Below are 21,418 nucleotides of genomic sequence, written 5' to 3'. Positions count from 1 at the left end.
TAGGCCTAAGGGTTTGGAAGAGGGATGGTTTTACTTTTGAGTTATAAATTAGCATGAAATTACACCTGGCTTCAGGCTATTTTCAGGGAAATTCTGAGTACCTATACTTCAAAGAATTTAAATGAGATGATAAATGTAAAGCAATTAGCATAAGATCTGATGCTAAAATAGTATCAATGATAATAGCATTACTAAGAAGAGATTAGAATATCTAAGAGATTCCCCTCAATTTTAGCTCCAGAGCAGCAGCTCCCAAGGCAACCTGCATAGTCTGCCAGGGTGCCGCTCTGACCCCTTGCCTTCTTACCCATCACCCCATCAACAAGAATTTATCCAGTGCCAACTGTGTATCCTTCCTGAACACAAGTTGATTATCAACATATAAAAACAAAAATGTTTTTAATGCTGAGTCATCTTGAGGTTCAAATGATAGGAGAGGGGCATCCACAGCCTTGCCAGGATTCTCATGTCAGGATAAAGATTAAGGCCCAGGGTCCCTTGGTCTCCACGTAGGGCGCTATCTACTCCGATTCTGTTAACCTTGTCAGTCCCTCCAGGTCACTTCTACTTCATCTGTCCGATACCTGTAAAAAAAAAATAGGAAAAACTTGGTGGACAGTTACCCCTTAGCACCTTCCATTCTTCTCTGCCCTCACGATTCTGGATCCTCTTCCCTGCTGAACATTTTTGCCTACCTCCCATTTAATCCTGTTTACCTCCTCCAAGGGGCTGCTCACCTCTGTGTGACCCCAGATTCACTGAGAGGAGTCCTGTGTCCAGCCCGAAACATCTCCCAGCCAGCTTGGGCTATCATGGCTCCATTGTCAATGCAGAATCTGGGAAGGAAAAGAGGTATGAAATTCATGATCTAAGCATGGAAAATCATAGTAATTGGAGGGGAAAAAAAAAGAAATAAAGAAAGGGAATGGGCCTTTACCTCTCATCTGTGGCAAAAAGCCGGGCTCCACGCTCCTGGCACATTGTCTCCATCATTTCCTGTAACCTCATATTACCTACAAAGAGGTAGGGGTACAGTTAGCTTACCTTTAGCCATTTCTCCACAGTCTGGCTGTACACCTCATGTGCACTGACTTAGGAAAACGAAGTAGGGATTCCAGGGGCAAGGAGTGGGAAGCATTGGACAAGAAATAAAACGAGTAATTTCCCCAAACCCTTAGAGATTTAGAGTATCAGGAGGAGGATACACATGCCCCAAAATAGGAAAGAGAAGCACAGTCCAGTGATACATACACCCCACACCTCCCACGATGAGGGCCTCCTGGGAGCCACAATGTGCCATGGCTCGCTCTGTGATCTCTACCAGCATTGCAAACACAGTTTCCTGTGGAAGGCAAACAAGGTGAAAACATCAAAGACAATCCCAGCTTAGTTCTGTCTATTGTATAAAAGCTCCTCCAGCTTCAAGTTTCTGTCCCAGCTTTTCACTCCATTACCTGCAGGGAGAAACACAGATCCTCAGGAGTACACTCGCCCGTGGCCAGCATCCGCTGGGTTACATCCTATAGTTAAAGGGGAAAACATACAAAACAATGAACTGTGGTTTGGGGATGACATATGAGCAAAAAATTAGTGCACTTGGAGTATCACCATGTTTCACCACAATTCAATTTACCAGTACATCCTATACGACAACCTTGCCCTTCACTGGCACTGAGCTATAAAACCAGCAGAAGTCTTTCAAGATTCAATAATTATGGGAAAAAAATTTTTAATAAAAGAAAAGAAAGAAAGAAAATACTGTGATTATCTTAAAAAAAAAGACTCAGTAATTATGAATGTCTACCCTGGCACCCTCCATTCCCTACCCCAGTTAATTTTTCTCTAGAGCACTTGTCCCCATCTGACCCTTTTTATTTTATTATTTCTCCTCTTTTTTTTTTGTTTCTTTTTCTGTCTCCCACCCCCACTGCATGAAATGCAAGCTCCAAGTAGGCAGGGATTTTTGTTTTGCTCCATCTTGTATCGCAATTGCCTTGAACAGCACCTGGTACACAAAAGATGTTCAATAAATATTTGCTAAATGAATTTATTCAGCATCTAACATGGGCCAGTACTATGCTATATGTAGAAAATACACTGGTGAGCAAAACACACGTGCTTCATTAAAAGGCATGAGAAGTGCCCATCTCCTCACCTCTCCCACACTCACCTCAATGAAAGACAAGATCCCTGAGAATGAGACGTCCATCCCCTTTACAGTGTATGGCAGCTCAACTAGCTTCTTGCCTCTATGTGGGAGTGAGTATATGAGGCACTTAAGCCTGTAGTCAGCTGGCTGCTCACCCTCCAAAGCCCTCCCAAACCTCATTAACACATATACAGGGAAATCCCTGGCGCCCCACCAGTCAGCCTCCTTCCACCTTATTCCCCTTACCGCTTTGCCATCTGTTCAATGTTGTAGCCTGGACTTGGGTCATTGGAAATCTAGCAGAATGAAAAAGAGGATGAAGTCAGGTATCCAGGAAGCATAAGAAGCTAATTTACTACTTTCCTCCTCCTTTTCCATGGCTCTCCCCAAATACATTCACATCTTATGTTCTCTGTAGCCTCAATGGCTTACCTTCAGCACTCGAGCAAAACGATCCAGACAATTACCCACAGCAATATCGATGGTTTCCCCAAAGATGCGGTAACGATGTTCTGAATACGCAATCACCTAAGGGTGATGAGGATGTCCATGAAACCTCAAGTCTGTAAAGAGGAGCATTTGGCTTTGGGGAAGAACACAGCAGAGGATCAACATGGTCACTAGAGCTTCCAAAAAGCAATAAGCAATGGGAAAAACTACTTTCCCAAACCCTCAATGGGTACTTTTTAATAGCGCTTATCTGAGAAGTCTATATATACCCCAAGGATTCCCAGAGGAGATTCCTAGTCTACAGATTCCTAGTCTACAGAAGGTAGTCTAGGTCAGGGGAGAAGCAAATTATCACTTTGGATGCATTTTTCTTGCTTGGAGCTTCCTAATATTCCTTTAAAAGCAGTCTAGACAGTGTGTACTAGGGAAGGCTTTCCTTCTTGGAAGCAGGAAACCAGAGTTCTTCTAGGTTATCCTACGAGGGTGGTGGTATTTGGAAACCACCAAGGTAGAGTTAAAAGAAACTCAAAAATCCCAGGGAATTCCCTAGCGGTCCAGTGGTTAGGACTCTGCTCTTTCACTGCTGAAGGTGCTCGTTCAACCCCTGGTTGGGGAACTAAGATCCACAAGTCACGCAGTGCAGCAAACACAACAAAAAAAACCCCAAACTCAAAAACCCCATTCTGGGTCAGACTAATGGCCCATCCAACTGAGCACTGGCAACCAACTTATGTCCGTTCTTCATACGTGACCAGCTTCTAGCACAGAGAGTATTTATCACCCACTGACACATATGCTCCACACTGCTGACAGTGAGTACCTCCTAAGGACCATAAGTCCCTTTCCCTTTCTGGTGCTGCTAGGGATTTTCTTCCATTCGGATGTAGCTCTTACTCTACTGTCAAAAGCTGGCAACAAAAGAGGAAAGAAAAAATTCTGCCTTTCTACTTCTGTCATCTACACTTCCCTACCCAATCATCTTCTGTTTTTCACACCTAAGCAGGCTTCAAAAGGGAGGAGGAGGGCTTCCCTGGTGGCGCAGTGGTTGAGAGTCCGCCTTCCAATGCAGGGGACACGGGTTCGTGCCCCGGTCCGGGAAGATCCCACATGCCGCGGAGCAGCTGGGCCCATGAGCCATGGTTGCCGAGCCTGCGCGTCCGGAGCCTGTGCTCCACAACGGGAGAGGCCCCAACAGTGAGAGGCCCGCGTACCGCAAAAATTAAAAAAAAAAAAAAAAAAAAGGGAGGAGGAAAAGAACAGAAAATTCCATCGCTGCTCATCTCTATAAACTCTTGTAAGCTTCCACTGATACTTTCCACACCTCAAGTCCGTGACCTTGTATGATATCCTTCAGGCCTCAACCAGTTACTTGCTCTCTACCCATTAAAGTTGCCACATCATTTTCACGGGAATGTGTGCTTCATCTTTTTTTTTTTTTTTTTTGCGGTACGCGGGCCTCTCACTGTTGTGGCCTCTCCCGTTGCGGAGCACAGGCCCCGGACGCGCAGGCTCAAGCGGCCATGGTTCACGGGCCCAGCCGCTCCGCGGCATGTGGGATCTTCCCAGACCGGGGCACGAACCCGTGTCCCCCGCATCAGCAGGCGGACTTTCAACCACTGCGCCACCAGGGAAGCCCCTGTGCTTCATCTTTAATAACTATTTCACAAGATGAAGTTTTAAAACATAACCTTTCATAAGCTGGAGACAATGACCATTCCTGACAATAATCCCATCAGGTGTTATGTGGGAAAGGAAGGCTGGAGTTCTCTAATCCCAACCTAAAAAGATCTTATAAGGTATCCCAAACAACTCTGGCTTCACCTGTAAGTTTAAAATACCTTCTGCCATTCATAAAATGTTTTCTAAATTATTTATATTTTCATACTCTTAGAGTAAAAACTTCTATATATTTATCACCAGTAACTAAAACAAAACATGCAATTGTTGTAAAGATACAAATGGGATAGTGCCCCTTAGTTTTAACTGCTAAGATTCATAGGAAAAATAAGCTTCAAAATAATGAAAATGAAAATCCTTTCATTATTTTGAATACTTCAATCCTTACCATTCTTTCCTTCTCTAAATTGGAAATTCCTTATCTCTACAGCCATATATATAAAGGTCATCTAATGTTCTATCATACTGCCCAAACATACGATATCACAAACTCTGTTGTGGGTTTTCTAGTATATCATATTTTAGTTTCAGATGAGCCCAGCTTTGCTCTTGCAGTTCCCACCACTCAGGTGGAACATGAAAGTTGTTGGTACAGTGCCTTAGAAATTAAGAAGGAATGGTGGAGGTTTTCTGCCGTAGTCCTGAGTGGTTTCCGTCAAAATGGACAAGTTCATGAAACCTGGGAAGGTGGTGCTGCTCCTGGTGGGTCATGATGAAGAACACTGATGATGGTATCTCGCTATCCCTGCAAAGTGATGGCTATCACTGGCAAGAAGAAAATCGCCAGGAGGTCAGAGATCAAGTCTTTTGTGAAAGTTTATAACTATAATCACCTCATGCCCACAAGGTACTCTGTGGATATCCCCTTGGAAAAAACTGTTGTCAGCAAGCATGTCTTCAGAGACCCTGCTCTTAAACACACGGCCCAACAAGAGGCCAAGGTCAAGTCTGAAGAGAGACCAGCAAGAACAAATGGTTCTTCCAGAAGCTGTGGTTTTAGACCTGTTTTGTTTCAGTCATTAAAAATAATGAAAAATTTCTGAGGGGAAACAAAAAGAAGGAACGGTGAAGTACTGTTAAATACCTGTGTATTTCCTCCACTGACATATAGCACAGTTGGGCTGGTGGCTCCAGTGATGAGGCGGCCCATCTCAATGTGGGCTATGCAGTGGTTAACGCCCAGCAATGGCTTATTCCACAACTGAGCCATAGTACGGGCTACGACAGCCACAGAAACCAGTGGGGCACCCATGCCAGGACCTACGGGCACAGAAATGGGAGTGAGAATCCTATAGAGACTGGGAAAAACAGAGCCGGGGGAAGCAGGGGATGTGAAGGTTGGGTGGTGTTAGTGGTGGTAGCAGAGGTGAGCTGCAGGCTGTTTTGACCTAGCCAGGCTCCAGGTATATTCTTCCACTGTCACCCACTCTCCCAGCCATACCTTTGGTGTATGCAATGCAATCAATATCCTTGGAGGTTAATCCAGCCTCTGTTAGTGCCTCCTGCAGCAGGTCCAGGATAACAGCTCGGTGGTGCCTGGCAGTAGCACCTGGAAGGAATCCTAAGAGATGGACACAAGTCAGAGATCACAGAGTTTTTCTATAGAAAGGGAGGTAGAAGTCAAAACAGACGTTTTAGTGGGGTAGGAAGAGTCCTTTTCCCTTTTCTCAAGCATCCTGTCTTCTATGTTTTCAGATATAGTCTTTCCAGCCTGTTCAGCTAGGCTAAACAGCTCTCAGAAATGCCCTTCTTCATACCCAACTCCTACTCAGGACTCAATTCAAGTGATACCTATCTCATACTTTTTGGTGATCTTCTGTGACCCTACAAATCGTGTGCATGAATTTAACACATCATTGAATTTAACATACTACATGTAACATATAACAATTATAGCATTATAATTATCCGTACTTTTCCCAGTTTAACCATGAGCATCTCAAAGCACTGGCTATTTTATTTATCTTCACATTCTTGGTGCCCAAATGCCAAGAGTGAGTGCTAAACATATATATACATTCCTAATGAGTAACCTGTCACAACATCGCCTGCTCACAGAGGCTTTTCAGGTATATGCAAGTCAGTTGCCTTCTCCTACATAAGCAGATGTTTGCGGGGAGCGTAGACAAGTTACAATATAATTTACAAATAACGTTTACTAAAAGTGATAATGTGTCTGGTTCTTTAATTCTCAAGACCCAATGATGCAGGTATTACCGTTCTCATTTCAAGAATACAGAAGTCCAAAAACAACTACTGAATATTGCAAAGCCAGCCAGTTCTGTCTACACCTAGGCTAGGAGTCTTTACACTCTTTCTCATTCTAGTGTATTTTGACTGCATCTACTATTTATCACACTGTAATGTGAAGTTCTGTCTACATGTCCAGCTCCATAACAAGCTTATACATCTATTTTTGTAGCCAACAGCCAGCTGACGATTAGCACGTAAAAGATGCTGAACGAGCTCAGAAGATCCAGGTTCAAGTGCCTGTGACTCTTCTATCCATCAGCCTTGTGATAACACTGTCACATAATCTCAGAGACTCAGATCAAAAACTATGAGGCGACAATGCGCTCCACACCTTTCTTCACTAATGTTTAGGAAGACTGCAGGTGATGCTGTGCGGAGAAGTGCGCCGCAAACTGTAAGTTCCCTACTCCCGTACCTGTGCCTGGAGGCGTGACGTAAGTCCGCCGCGGGTTCGCCAGCACCACGCCATCCCGTACTACTCCCACGCCAATCTTGTTGGCGCTGCCTTCAAAACCCAAAACCGCCGGCATGGCTCCTAGCTACCACTGGGGCCGTGAAGCCCGCACCAGTCCGCGCTGGGACACAGACTCTGGGTCGCTGAAGAAAACGAGTCGGTGACTGCTAAGGAGCAGCACGCACCAGAACAGATACCAAAGAATTCCCGCTGGTAGCGCGCCGGCGCCAGCTCCAACCCCTGTCGTCACGGCGACCCATCAAGGCCCCTTCGAGGACCTGTTCTCTTAACTGCCAGGAACACTGAGTCGGCATCTGCTCCTTAAATTCCTATCCGTTCCTCTGCCTCTCTCCCATGGTCCAGCCCAGCCTTCTCCACTGATTTTGCTCTCTTAGACAGCTCTGGGATCTCCGGTCAAGGTGGCAGAAGGAGTCGTGATTCTGGCATAGCGATGAACAGCCCAAGAATGGAGGATTGGGGCCTTCAGTGCCCCGGAGTCACGGAGAAGGCTGGGAAGGCTGAGCTTTCGGTCACGTGGTACAAACAGACCAATCACCCGCATTCCTCCGCCACTGGCGGCGCATCTCAGATCACGTGACCACGCCAGTTACCCACGTGGGGGCACATCGTGCTCCATTCTTTGTGCTGGGTTAAGGAGGAGCCAGGCTGCGACCCAAGCAGGTCAGCTACAGGGTTGTTGTTGTTTTGCCCATCGTAGGGACTTCTCTGGACTTTTGATCGGCAAGCCTAAGTCGGGATTCTTAATTAAGTCCGTCGATTGGCTGGAGGGCCGATCTCGTGAGGAGGGTAGGAGGCACTATGAAATGATCTAGTTTTGAGAATGAGGGGCTGAAAGGCCGATGGTGCACTGAGGCGGGAAAAGAATTCAGAGATAATACGGTTTGAAAGGCGGGACTTGGTGCGGGGGCGCCCGAGGGGGGAGTCTTCCCCAGGCCTAGCTGGTTTCACTACTTCTTTGCGTCTGTAGGCAACGCGATAAATATACTGCTTCGGTGGGCGACGTGGAACTGGTGCAGAAGGGTGTTTGTTACAGTGATGCCGAAACGTGGGAAAAAGGGAGCGGTGGCAGAAGACGGGGAAGAGCCCAAGATTGGTAAGAGAATGAAATAGGCCCATCTCCCTAGAGGCTGCGATGGGGATGTCTATAATTCCTTTGATGAACGAGAGGTACGGACCGACTGTATACTCATTTTTGCAGTTTGTGAAGAAGTCGCGGCAACTGCAGGCTCTCGGTGGATCTATAGTTAACTGCGGATCAAAGTTGGTTATCGCCAACTTACATCATTGTGTATTACTTATTTTATAGAGCCAGAGGCCAAGAAGAGCAAGGCAGGAGCGAAAAAAAATGAAAAAGAGGCAGCAGGAGAGGGGACAGTCATGTATGAGGACCCCCCAGATCAGAAAACCTCACCCGGTGGCAAATCAGCCACACTGAAGATCTGCTCCTGGAATGTGGATGGGCTTCGAGCCTGGATTAAGAAGAAAGGTTTAGATGTGAGTGGAATTAAGGGGAGGGGGGTACTGATCTTGGGGGTTAATCACCTTTTCCCATTTTAGTTCCTAGCACTGTCGTTTTCTTGTGGCAGAGATACAAAGTTTTCACCAAATCATACCACTTGTATTTCTTTTCTCTTTATAAATTTATTTTTGGCTGCGTTGGGTCTTAGTTGCTAAGCGGGGGCTTTCTCTAATTGTGGCAAGCGGGGGCTACTCTTGGTTGTGGTTAGCGGGGGCTTCTCATTGCGGTGGCTTTTCTTGTTGCGGAGGGGGGGCTCTAGAGCGCAGGCCCAGTAGTTGTGGCGCACGGGCTTAGTTGCTCCGCAGCATGTGGGATTTTTCCGACCGGGGCTCGAACCCGTGTTCCCTGCATTGGCAGCCGGATTCTTAACCACTGTGCCACCAGGGAAGCCCCCCACTTGTATTTCTTAGATGCCATTCCACCAGTTCCACTGCCATTGTTTTATTTAATGTCCTCATCTTTTTCCTAGCATGTCAGAAAAACCTCGTTACTGGACTTGTTCCATTTTGTTTCCTGCATATCCAACATTTAAATAACTACTTAAAAAATCTTAGCTGGCTATCCATTGCCTATAGGGAAAAAACCAATCTTCTCAGTGTTGCATGGAACACTCTTTCTTGTCTCCCTGCCACTTATGTAATTTATAACTTCAAATACTGTGTTGCTAGACTTATACTCCTTCTGCAGAGACTGTCCTATTTATTTATTTATGGCTGCATTGGGTCTTGTTGCTGCACGCGGGCTTTCTCTAGTTGGGGTGAGCAGGGGCTACTCTTTGTTGTGGTGCACGGGGTTTTCATTGCTGTGGCTTCTCTTGTTGCAGAGCACGGGCTCTAGGCCCACAGGCTCAGTAGTTGTGGCACACGGGCTTAGTAGCTCCGCGGCATGTGGGATCTTCCCGGACCAGGGATGAACCCATGTCCCCTGCATTGGCAGGTGGATTCTTAACTAACCACTGTGCCATCAGGGAAGTCCCTCACCTGTGTATCTCTAGTACTTAGCACATAGATTCTTCAGTAAATGTCTGCTGAATTGATAATACTTTTTCTACCTTTCATTTCGCTCACAGTGGGTAAAGGAGGAAGCCCCAGATATCCTGTGCCTCCAAGAGACCAAATGTTCTGAGAACAAACTACCAGCTGAACTTCAAGCACTCTCTGGACTATCCCATCAGTACTGGTCAGCTCCTTCAGACAAGGAAGGGTACAGTGGTGTGGGCCTACTCTCCCGCCAGTGCCCACTCAAAGTCTCCTATGGCATTGGTGAGACCCTGTTGATTCCTAAAGCCCAGCTCTTCCAAACCAGTTGCTGATATCCCACTCCAGCCCCAATTCTTGATCCCTTTATTCTTTGCTCTCCCTTTCTTAAACTTCTTTTTGCTAATTGTTTCATTGTTTCTGTAGGTGAAGAGGAACATGATCAGGAAGGCAGAGTGATTGTGGCTGAATATGATGCATTTGTGCTGGTGACAGCCTATGTACCTAATGCAGGCCGAGGTCTGGTGCGCCTGGAGTACCGGCAGCGCTGGGATGAAGCCTTTCGCAAATTCCTGAAGGGTTTGGCTTCCCGCAAGCCCCTTGTGCTATGTGGGGACCTCAATGTGGCTCATGAAGAAATTGATCTTCGCAACCCAAAGGGAAACAAAAAGAATGCTGGCTTCACCCCAGAAGAGCGTCATGGCTTTGGGGAATTGCTGCAGGCTGTGCCACTGACTGACAGTTTCCGGCACCTCTACCCCAACACGGCCTATGCCTATACCTTTTGGACATACATGATGAACGCGCGATCCAAAAACGTTGGTTGGCGCCTTGATTATTTCTTATTGTCTCACTCTCTGTTGCCTGCTTTGTGTGACAGCAAGATCCGTTCCAAGGCTCTGGGCAGTGACCACTGTCCCATCACCCTATATCTAGCACTGTGACACCTCCCCCAAATCAATTTGAGCCTGGGAAATAAGCCCACTAAACTAGCTTTAAACTTCTTACTCCCAAGCTTTAAAAACTGCTCTCTAGAGAAATCTGCACTGTTATTTCCCTTCTAAACTATGAATCCTTTAACCAGGCTTCTAGAAACAGAATTAAGTTCTCCATGATTTATGTGTGTGTGTGTCGGGGGGCGGGATACTTTTTTTTTTACATTAAACAAAACTACTGATGACTTCCTTTGAACTGTCCATGTGAAAATAAAGAGTCATAGTTTCAGCCTTGCTGTCTTTGTATTCTACCCCTTTGTGGGGCTAAAAATTCCCCTCATCCTTTCATACACACAGATTTAACAACTGGAAGAGTAGAGTCATGACCTTATTTATTTACAAGCACAGGATGAGTCCCTAACTTCCCCCATGACAGAGCAACCCTACCCAACCCAGTTAAATACTGCAACTGGGGGTAAGGTTGAAAAGGAGGAATTATAGGAAATACAGGACTAGGGGACCATACCCCACATTAAATAGTTATATGTACATCAGTTCCTGTGGTTCTGTACAGAGCAGCGGCTGACCCCACCCCCAGAGGACGTGGAATGGGGGAGAGGAGACTGAGGGTGCTGAGACCAGAGCCAGCCCCTGATGAAGTGCAATAGCAGCAGCAAGGTCCTAATGGTGCACAAGAGGGAGGGAGACCCCCAGGGCTACCCACCCCCACCCTGCCCTGGAATGTGTAAGGGACAGGAATGGCTCTCAGGGAGCGTATAGGAAGGACAAGGCTAGAACCGTCTTTTAGGACCCAGGTTTAGGGGAAACTTTCCGCCTACTTCACCCTAAACACAGCAACCACTGGAGGAAAGCAGATGGCCAGCAGTGGTTTACTTATTCCTCCAAACCTAGGTGAGGGCCTGGTTCCTTCCTACCTCTCTGCAGGGAAAAGGAAGGCAGCTGCTTGGCTCCCCTTATAGAAGCCCAGGGAGCCTTTTACCATCACTCCCTTTATAGTGTCACTGTCCCCACCTGGACGGGGCCAGGCAGTCTGTGGGTCATCGTGGGGCTCAGGAGAAGTTCTGGACAGGGTGGCTGACCTTCATACAGGCCCAATAGAGGGCCCGGCCCAAACACAGCACAGCCAACAGGATGACAAATGCCCAGGCTGCATAGATGCCTCCGTATCGTTGTGCATGCTTCCACGTGCCAAACTGATGAAGAAGAAAAAGGAAGATGAGGTTACTGTTGATCTCTCACCACTTTGTAGGAGCCCTAGTAACAGTAACATGGAACTCAAGCTTCAGTCTCTGTCCCCTATCCACATGCAGCCGCCTTCAGGGACCTTTTAAAAGGCCCAGCTGTCTAGCTCCCTCCACTAGGCAGGAACATAAACAATCCCAGACATCTGTCAGTTTTTCTTCATGTCTGACAACCAAACCAGGTTTCCTAATAGCAACTCAATCTAAACCACTGCTCTATTTTTCTATCTTCTGCATAAAGAAGATAGCTGTTTTCTACTCTGATAGTAACAGTGAAGACCGTTTATCAGTCTCCTTCAACTTCAGTTCATCTACACGTTAAAACAAGACAAACAAAAACAGTTTCTTTCACTTCTTTTTAGGATAGCCATTTCCCCAATCTTAGCCTACAGAGACGAGGCTGCAGAATGAAAGGGGTTGGATCAAGGTTACTCACAGCAAGGCCAGTGGCAGTGACTGCCAAGAGTAAGCCAAGCAAGAAGCAGCAGATACATCTCTTTCGTGGATATCTGCGCCCAATAGATGACCTGTGGGGAGGCAAACAAAAATGGATACTTACAATGGCCCTGTAGCTTTTACTCTATTCACTACCCAGCTCAACGATGCCGCTCTCTAATCACTCACACTTTCCTGCAGTGAGGGCAACGGGCCAAGGTTCGGTCTGTGAACTCTGTCCACTACGGAGAAAGGAAAAGAGAAACCAATAAATAGTAGAAGCAGCATCATCTTCAATGAGAGCCCTGGGGCAGTGGAGGCTGGGAAATGGGTCCTCATAAAACAGACCTTTTCAGGATTCATTATCATAACTCAGAAATATATTCATGACTACTTCTCCGCTGCCCACCCCCCGTCCCCCAGGGCTTCCCAATACCTCTCCTCACCAGAAAAGTATTCTTGCAATGTCCACAGATGACCCTGACACCCACAGGTTGTGGTTCTGGACTCAAAGGTCCCGGATGCACAGGCCCCAGGTTGATGATTCTTTTGCTGTACAGAAGAAAAAGGCTATGTTTTTAAAGTTTTCAATCCTAAGGATCCCTACATTATTCCTCCTTTACATCCCCCACTCCCTGGCTCTCTAAGTCCCTCTACTTCTCTGTACATTTAAGATACTCTGCCCCCCCCCCCAGCCCTACCGCAGAGAATCCTTGAGGAAGAGCATCGCTTAAACTTCAGGCCTCTAATTTCCCTTTTACCTCAGGATAATTCACCCAGTCTCTGACACTCTGCATCTTCCTAAAGGACACCACTTTTCTCCCAATCTTTTTATTGAGAGATGAGAAAGATGGCTATAACATTCTAGAGGCACAACAGTCCTTAGCTTTTTCTCCTTCTAAATAAACACCAGTCTCTCTCACCTTTACATTCTCGATAAACATTCACCCTTTTTCGGCTTTCCGATTTTCCCCACTAATGCCCTTCCCCAAATTATCCCTCTCACCAGTATGGCCGAGGGCAGGCGATCCGCTGGGAAGTCACTTTGCAGATAAGGAGACAGTTGCAGGGGCATCGAACATATTTTTTCCCTGGGGGTGCATTCTTGATTGGCTAGAGAATAATGGGGACATCGGTAAGCAAACCTCTAATCCCAATTCCTTCCAATTCCTCCAAAAACCTTCTGAGGAGAGATCAGAGAGATAAAATCTTAGACGGGACAGAGAAATGAAAGGCATATAACATGAGATTTGCAAATGAAAACTAAGCTTAAGTATCCAAGATAGGTATGAAGGTGAGGGATGGTAAATATTAGCTTTGGTGAGTGGCTTCTGGGGAAATGGCTGTGTGAGACTCCTGGAACTGAAACCTGGGTTTCATCAAGAGCAGCTGGCTAACGCCTGAAGGTCCGGGTCTAGAATCAAGGGATCAGAAAGAGGATCTAGGAAACAGGACCCATTTCACAGATTTGTATAACTCACAGTGGCTTCATTGCAGACGCCACATTTGACTACATGCTGATGCATCTTGCCTTCCACGTTGATGAGAGACTGGCAGACTCTGCAGGTGATCATGGGAGCACTCCCACTGTCCGGGCTGGTCAGGGGTGAATAGGGGGGTGGGTCCTCCCCAGGCAACACGGCTGGGTGTCCCTCGGGGAACGGGGGAAATGCTGGAGAGGAAGGTAAAAAGAAGGGCTGGCATCAGTTGCTGACACCCCCACTGAAGCTACACGGAGTAGGGCAACTCTTGCTGGTCCTCAAGCCTTCTGACAAGCTCAGCGGGATCTTATGATCAGTGCTTCGATCAGATTCCTCAGAACCCCCTTCCGCTCCGAAGCTCCGGTCGCGATTGCGGAGGGAAGGAAGCCGCCCCCGGTCACAGGTGCAACAGCTCCGCACCTGGCGCTTGGGCCCCGCCCCCGCCCCCGGTCCCGCCCCCTGCTCCTCTCAGAGTACCCCCGGGAACACCTCGGACCCGCCCCGTCTTACCCTGGGGCGGGGCATGTTTACCGGCTCCGTACGGTGGTGCGGAGGGGGTCAGGCCTCCCCCGGGCCCAGCCCCACTCCCGCCCGGCCCCACTAATCCGTTGCCGCCGGCGCCACCGTCGATGGGCTCGGAGAGCAGCGGGGATCGCTCTCCATCTGCCGCCATGGCCTCCACCGCCGCCTCCCGCTTTGGCCAAGGATCCGGCTCTTCGCCGCCGCCGTCGCCGCAGCCACCGCCGCCGCTACCGGGTCCCAAGGGCGCCTGCGCGCCGCGCGGCCAGCTCGCCCGCAACCAGTGGCCTGCCCCGCCCCGTTTCGCCCACAGCACTTGATAGGCTATCCCCGCCCCCGTCGTGCTATTATTCGCGGAGACAAACCAATTTCTGGTCCTGTGAAGGCAGCTCCTATTTTCCATTGGGGAGAGTGGCGCCATCGTCAACTGTCACATGACTTTCAGGACGCCGCTGGGCCTGCAAAAACTGCACGTGACGAGAAGTTCTTCGAGCTATTGGAAGCGTGGCCCATCGCGCTACCTCCAGACCAGGAGGTGGGGCAGGGCTGCTTCAGCTCACTGGTGTTTCAGGCAGCCGCCGGTCCTCTGTCAGACGCCCAGAGCGGGCGCATAGTCATTGCTCCTCATTAGTCCAAAAACATCACTAAAAGATTTTTCTACTCTTTGAGGTTATAATTGGCCTCTCATTGGCTGGAGGCTTCCCTTCCCTGGTCCTGCGATCCTTGGGGCGCAACTTTATTGGCCCGAACTTAGAGCCAGAACCTGGGGGCGTGGCTCAATGAGCTGCAGTGAAAGCTTCAGGGAGTTTGGGCTGTTCTAAGCACCGGGAGTAGGAACGGTAGGCAATAGTTAGCCACTCTACTCAAAGGAATACCTGTAAAAAGTGAGGGTGAAGATGTGCCAGAAGGAAATGTATTAAAACGTTAAGATTTTCACCCCAGGCTTTCTCACTGAAGTCACTTCTGGAACAGGACACAAGACCGGCTTCTCCAGGAAGCTGCCTTGCAGATCCCACTCTCCCAGGGATTAAATTTCATAATTTAATCCCTGGTTAAATTATGAAAGCATCTTTGTATGAGTCTGTCTCTATCGCTGCAAGAATGTCTCATCATTTTACTCAATTTTGTGACCCCCAATTATAAACATATATGTACGATAAGAGTTTTTTGACTGAGTTACCAATCAAGTTCAAAGAGATTTTAGTCACCTTATATGGCATAACAGTCTTTAGACTTGTCTCTGCTTTGCCCCCAGCCAGGAGACTGCTAATGGAGGTTTTTCTGACAAGTATTGGAAAAGATCTTAAGCAGCTCAAACATTTAAACATACAGCCAGGACTTCCCAGGTGGCGTAGTGGTTAAGAATCCGCCTGCCAATGCAGGGGACGTGGGTTCAATCCCTGGTCCGGGAAGATTCCCACCTGCCGCGGAGCAGCTAAGCCCGTGTGCCACAACTACCGAGCCCACGTGCCACAACTATTGAAGCCTGTGCGCCTAGAGCCCGTGCTTCGTAACAAGAGAAGCCACCGCAGCGGGAAGCCCGCACACCACAACAAAGAGTAGCCTCTGCTCACCGCGACTAGAGAAAGACTCCGCGCAACAACGAAGACCCAAGGGAGCCAAAAATAAAATAAATAAAAAAATTTTTAATTAAAAAACAAAACAAAACAAAACATGAACATACTCCAAGCTACAAAAATCCCCAATATCCTCCTCCCCCAGCTAATATGAATAACTGCTACTTCATTTTTTTTTTTTCGTTTGGTACGCGGGCCTCTCACTGTTGTGGCCTCTCCCGTTGCGGAGCACAGGCTCCGGACGCGCAGGTTCAGCGGCCATGGCTCACGGGCCTGGCTGCTCCGCAGCATGTGAGATTTTCCCGGACCGGGGCATGAACCCGTGTCCCCTGCATCGGCAGGCAGACTCTCAACCACTGCACCACCAGGGAAGCCCTGACTGCTACTTTTTTACGTATTAGAGCTTGGCCTCTTATCTGGTCTTCTCTCCTTCTAGACAAAATGTATTAGATACCCAATCATAGAATTACTCTACTTCCTGACAGCATTCAATCCAGAGCAAAATCCCATTTCCTTAAACCCTTTCAAAATCTCTTAACACAAGCCCATTTCTATAATAAGTTCTTTCTAGCACCCTGTTAACTGACAACACTTCAGTTTTTCATGGCTTGTGCTTTCCCCTCACTGTACCAAGTAATAACCAAATTAAAAAAAAAAAAAAGTCCAGAAAAGTCGAGGTCTTCTGACTTATGGTTCTTTTTTTTTTTGGCCGCATTGTGCAGCATGTGGGATCTTAGTTCCCCAACCAGGGATTGAACCTGTGCTCCCTGCATTGGGAGCGTGGACTCTTAACCACTGGACCACCAGGAAAGTCCCTGACTTATGATTTAATGCTTTTGCACTCACATCATCTACTAGGCATATAGAAAAGGCAGAAGTGCAGAGGTGGCAGAATGCATGGTATCTGAGATGGAGGCCTTTTGATGCTTAATACCTGGCACATAGAAGTTGCTTGATAAATGACTATTAAACTAGTTAATTAATTACCTTAAGCCCTATCTTGAGGGAACTTTGTGTACTGAGCAATACTGTCAGCTGTAGTCCCAAGCAGGGTGGATATTCAGCTGGGACACTCCAGTGTGGCTGGTATCAGTTTATGGCTGGCATTTGTTCTGATTGGTTGGCTCCTGTACTATACAGGTAAATAACTTCAATGTTACCCCTGGTACCAGGTATCTTACTTATGGGATGGGGGCTTCTCACATAGACTGAGAAAAATCAGGCTATGGAGGTATATTTGTTTGCTAGGACTGTCATAATAAAATATCACAGACTGGGTGGCTTAAACAATAGAAATTTATTTTCTCACAGTTCTGGAGCCTTGAAGCGCAAGATCAAGGTGTCAGCAGGCCTCTGCCTTTGGTTTGCAGATAGCCACCTTCTCCACTGTGTCCTCACAGGGCCTTTTCCCTCTGAGCACACATCCCTGCTGTCTCTTCCTCTTCTTTTTTTTTTTTTTTTTGTGGTATGCGGGCCTCTCACTGTTGTGGCCTCTCCTGTTGCAGAGCACAGGCTCCGGACGCGCAGAGTTAGCAGCCATGGCTCACAGGCCCAGCCGCTCCACGGCATGTGGGATCTTCCCCGGACTGGGGCACGAACCCGTGTCCCCTGCATCGGCAGGCAGACTCTCAACCACTGCGCCACCAGGGAAGCCCTCTTCCTCTTCTTATAAGGAATTAGGGCCCCTTGTGACCTCATTTAACCTAATTATCTCTTTAAAGACCCTATCTCCAAACATAGTCACTTTGGGGTTAAGGGATTAGGGCTTCAACATATGAGTTTTAAGATAGTCCCTAAGAGTCCATAACAGGAGGATATAAAGAAAGACACTGCAAAGATTTGGAAGGTTTTTTTCTTCAGGCTTCCAACCAAGTGGTAACTATTACACGGTGTAGATGGCAGAGAATGGGGCTGGAGGCAACTGCTGCACTTCTGCCACCCAGGGTCCCAATTTGATTTCTCTTTCCACTTACCCTATTTCTTCTTTACCCTTTCCTGAGGTGGTAGTTTGCCACCTGTGTGAAACCAACACAGTCCCTTACTCCATTTCCAGGGCAAAGAATGTTTTTGGTAATGTGCAGAGTGAATTAACCAAGATGAGGTGTAGTATGGGCAGTTGGATGGAGTGGGGTAGGGTGTGGTCTAGTTTTAAGGGGTTATTTCTCTTTATCACTCTACACCTTTGTTGCCTTCTGTTTTATGTCCTTTCCATGCCCCAGTGCTTTGCCCCTTCCTTTAGGGTGTAGTCAGCTTCTCTATCTGGGGATTGATCTGTTAGGTCAGTCTTTTTATCTTCACTCTGTTCCTGCACTGAATGAGGCACAAATAGGGATCTCACACAGAGAAGAGAAATGAAAGTGATCCTTTTACGGGGAGGTGGGGGGAGTGGGGGGGCGGGAGGAACTAAACTAAAATAACATTTTAGTTTCAGGAACTGGAGAAAATGGAAGGTCAAAGATTCTTGGTGATGGTGGGGTAGGTATTTAAATAGGAGAACAACTATCTTGTGGTCTAGAGAGAATGAGAAATTTCAGTTGAGAGGGCAGGAATAAAATAGGTTTCCTGCCTAAAAAGTCCTAAGAGGCTGAGCCTCCTTCTATAAAAGTTGCCATTGGGAGTCACTATCTCGAGATATCGTCCCACTCCATAAGCCAATACTTAGTGACTTAGAAACTACCACTTCCATTCTTCAGTTTCCTTGATATTGAGCATGGAAGATGGGTGTGTTACTGCATGTGTGCCTGGACATGGAAGTACCTCAGAACTTCAAAGAGGGGTGAGAAGAAGATAGAAAAAGGATAATAAGGCAGTAATGAGCTATAATCACCCTAAAGTTGATAATTGTTTGGTTCCTGACTACAGGAACCCTACAAGTACAGAACAAAACATAGTTCCAGCTTTGTAAAATGTGGAGACTGGGGAGCAGTGACTAGAAAAGGTAAGAATAGTATTGTGCACTATTCTTTCTGTAATGATTGAAATGTTTCTGTGCTTTGCAATGTGGTAGCCACTAGCCACATGTAGCTTTTGAGCAGTTTAAATGTGGTTAGTATAACTAAGAACTGAATTTTTACTTTTTATTTTATCTTTTAATTTTATTAAATTGAAATAGCCATATTTGGCTAGTGGCTTCTGTTTTAAACAATGCAGGATTAGAGTTGCTGTTGATGGGCTGGGTGTACCTCTAGTTTTTGTTCTGATCCAATTCATGGTTAGGTGGGTCTAGAGAAATCAAAAAGAAAAAGAGACAAAGGGGAAAAATAATAATAGTCAATATTTACTGTGTACTTACTATAATTCCAGGCACCTATGTAAACATTTAACTGGCATTTTATATAATCCTTGCAACAAGAGTAAGTACTATTATTATCACCATTTTACAGATGAGAAAACTGAGGCATAATGAGATTTTTTTTTTTTACTTGCTTTGGATCACAAGCTGGTAGGTAAGGGGTGGAGATGGAATTCATTCACAGGTAGTTTGATTAGAGTCCACTCATTTACACTACACAGATTCAGGAATGATGTGGCAAGGAGTGCCTGGGGCCATAGTTCCCAAACTCTGTGCCAAGGGGCAAATTCACAGGAGTACTGTGGGATATTTAAATTTTTTTAAGGGAAACACAGCAATATTTGACATCTCTTGTATACTATGAGAACTGCTAGCTCAAGGTAGTTCACAATTTGAACATTAGATTGTGCTACATCGGGACTTCCCTGGTGGCGCAGGGGACACGGGTTGGAGCCCTGCTCTGGGAAGACCCCACGTGCTGCGGAGCAGCAAAGCCTGTGCGCCACAACTACTGAGCCCACGTGCCACAACCACTGAAGCCCAAGCACCTAGAGCCCATGCCCCGCAACGAGAGAAGCCACCGCAATGAGAAGCCCACGCACCTCAAGGAAGAGTAGCCCCAGCTCACCGCAACTAGAGAAAGCCCACGCGCAGCAACAAAGACCCAATGCAGCCAAAAATAAATAAATAAATTTATAAAAAATAAAAAAAGACTTGCTACATTCCTTTGATGACAAAATATCTTTGCAAAGTTGGCTTTTAGGAGGTCGTCTGATAAAAAAGTAAGTACTGTGTGGAAATCAGCCCGGAACAGGAAATGTGGGTAGTAGTGCTGGACTGCAAGGTTTGAGAAGTTGGGCAGTGCCCAACAGGCACACACATTCCATTAGTAACTATTTGTGCTTATTTAAGAAAAAAACAAAAAATATTTTTTCTTTCAACTTGTCTGTATTATTTTTTTCAAATGGTTACTAAGCTGTTAGGCACCAGCTACCTAAAAAGCAAAACTCTTAGGTATTTCTTTTGACCTAGGGGTGCTGTGAAAAATTTTCTGAGTTCCTAAGTGTGCTATAAATTAAGAAACTGGGAACCTCTGGACTGGGGTATTGCAAAGAGATCAAAATGGACTGTGGACGCTTGGCTTGAGATGGCCTAAAGAGAAATAATAGACATTTAATAGACATTTCATATATATTATGATCATTAAGTATTTTACACACACACACACACACACACACACACACACACACACACACACACATATACAGACACACACAGAACGCCTAAATCTGTACCCTTTAAAGGTAAAAATCCTGTGAGGAAAGCAATGAGAGATGCAAACAAACCAAGGTTAGAGGTAGGATGGGACCCAAGGGCTTGATGCAGTCTGGAACCTGGGCCCTTCTGTTGGACAGACCACTAAGATGTGTCCTGAGGAGGCCTGCTAGGCCTCATAGGGTAACTCATAGGGCCATTGGTGAATCCGAGATTAAAAAGATTGGGGGTCCAAATGATTGTTCAGAAGCTTGGTTGCTGACCTTGAATTCAGAATAAAATATATTGTGTGGTTCTGAAGGTTATGTGACCCCGGCCAAGATGCAGTCTGGTAACCTGTCCTTGCCTGTCATATAGCAGTACATTTCTTTGGTGCCCAGAATGTTTATATATTCTGTATGTTCCTCCCTACATGACATAGGAGAAACACTACAGAAGATTGAGCCTTGTCCCTCAGTTTTCCTTTTGTAGATATATTGAAGATCATCTACACTTACTTTAGACAGAGTCCATTAAAATTAATTAAGGGAATTCCCTGGTGGTCCAGTGGTTAGGACTTAGTGGTTTCACTGACGAGGGTCAGGGAACTAGGATCCCACAAGCCTCCCCGCAAGGCCAAAAAAAAAAAAAAAATTAATTGATTAAGTTTGTGCTTTCTTAGATGTAATTATGTTCTACTCTTGTTTTTTGTGTAAACTTGATTGGATTTGAGGTGTTTAAAAAGGAACTTTCAGGGCTTCCCTGGTGGCGCAGTGGTTGGGAGTCCGCCTACCGATGTAGGGGATGCCGGTTCGTGCCCCGGTTCGGGAGGATCCCACCCGCCGCGGAGCGGCTGGGCCCGTGAGCCATGGCTGCTGAGCCTGCGCGTCTGGAGCCTGTGCTCTGCAACGGGAGAGGCCACAGCAGTGAGAGGCCTGCGTACCGCAAAAAAAAAACACAAAACTTTCAGCAATCAAATATTGATACATATTACCCTTGGGCTGATTTTTACTTATGACTGAACTTACCCATCATTCAAAATCATGCTTTCAGTGTCTCAATTGTACAGAGTCACATTTCCAAGGTGAAACCTTACCTTTAGATCACCCTATTGTTACCTTTGCTAAAATTACTGGATGAATAAGGATAATAATAATAATCCA

General features: G+C 46.6%; 3 protein-coding genes across 6 annotated transcripts; 1 reads left to right on the top strand and 2 right to left on the bottom strand.

Annotated features, from left to right (window-relative positions):
• Positions 1-345: 345 nt before the first annotated feature.
• On the bottom strand, positions 346-7,424 carry OSGEP (O-sialoglycoprotein endopeptidase). Its single transcript, XM_060003534.1, has 11 exons — positions 6,945-7,424; positions 5,718-5,837; positions 5,361-5,536; positions 2,582-2,677; positions 2,396-2,445; positions 2,171-2,249; positions 1,455-1,520; positions 1,252-1,342; positions 938-1,013; positions 738-836; positions 346-584 (listed from the first exon to the last, which is right to left on the bottom strand). The coding sequence occupies exons 1-11, from the start codon at positions 7,057-7,059 to the stop codon at positions 545-547; spliced, it is 1,008 nt and encodes a 335-aa protein (XP_059859517.1). The 5' UTR covers positions 7,060-7,424; the 3' UTR covers positions 346-544.
• A 158-nt stretch (positions 7,425-7,582) lies between these two features.
• APEX1 (apurinic/apyrimidinic endodeoxyribonuclease 1) lies at positions 7,583-10,719 on the top strand. 2 transcript variants are annotated; one of them, XM_060003532.1, is made up of 5 exons: positions 7,583-7,664; positions 7,972-8,097; positions 8,311-8,498; positions 9,593-9,785; positions 9,927-10,719. In XM_060003532.1, exons 2-5 carry the CDS (start codon positions 8,040-8,042, stop codon positions 10,442-10,444), a joined length of 957 nt encoding a protein of 318 aa, XP_059859515.1. In that variant the 5' UTR covers positions 7,583-7,664; positions 7,972-8,039; the 3' UTR covers positions 10,445-10,719. The 2 variants fall into 2 exon arrangements, with proteins under 2 accessions (XP_059859515.1, XP_059859516.1); XM_060003533.1 differs by lacking the exon at positions 7,583-7,664 and adding an exon at positions 7,674-7,790.
• Positions 10,720-10,816: 97 nt separating this feature from the next.
• Positions 10,817-14,535, bottom strand: PIP4P1 (phosphatidylinositol-4,5-bisphosphate 4-phosphatase 1). 3 transcript variants are annotated; one of them, XM_060003529.1, is made up of 7 exons: positions 14,145-14,535; positions 13,614-13,804; positions 13,139-13,245; positions 12,579-12,684; positions 12,322-12,374; positions 12,134-12,224; positions 10,817-11,649 (listed from the first exon to the last, which is right to left on the bottom strand). In XM_060003529.1, exons 1-7 carry the CDS (start codon positions 14,533-14,535, stop codon positions 11,506-11,508), a joined length of 1,083 nt encoding a protein of 360 aa, XP_059859512.1. In that variant the 3' UTR covers positions 10,817-11,505. The 3 variants fall into 3 exon arrangements, with proteins under 3 accessions (XP_059859512.1, XP_059859514.1, XP_059859513.1); XM_060003531.1 differs by having other exon boundaries at positions 14,124-14,396; XM_060003530.1 differs by having other exon boundaries at positions 13,664-13,804; positions 14,124-14,396.
• Between the last annotated feature and the right edge of the window lie 6,883 nt (positions 14,536-21,418).

This window comes from Delphinus delphis, chromosome 2, assembly GCF_949987515.2.
Source record: "Delphinus delphis chromosome 2, mDelDel1.2, whole genome shotgun sequence".
NCBI classification, from domain to species: Eukaryota; Metazoa; Chordata; class Mammalia; order Artiodactyla; family Delphinidae; genus Delphinus; species Delphinus delphis.
The sequence above is the reverse complement of the archived record's forward strand: the minus strand, read 5'-3'. Positions and strand labels throughout refer to the sequence as shown.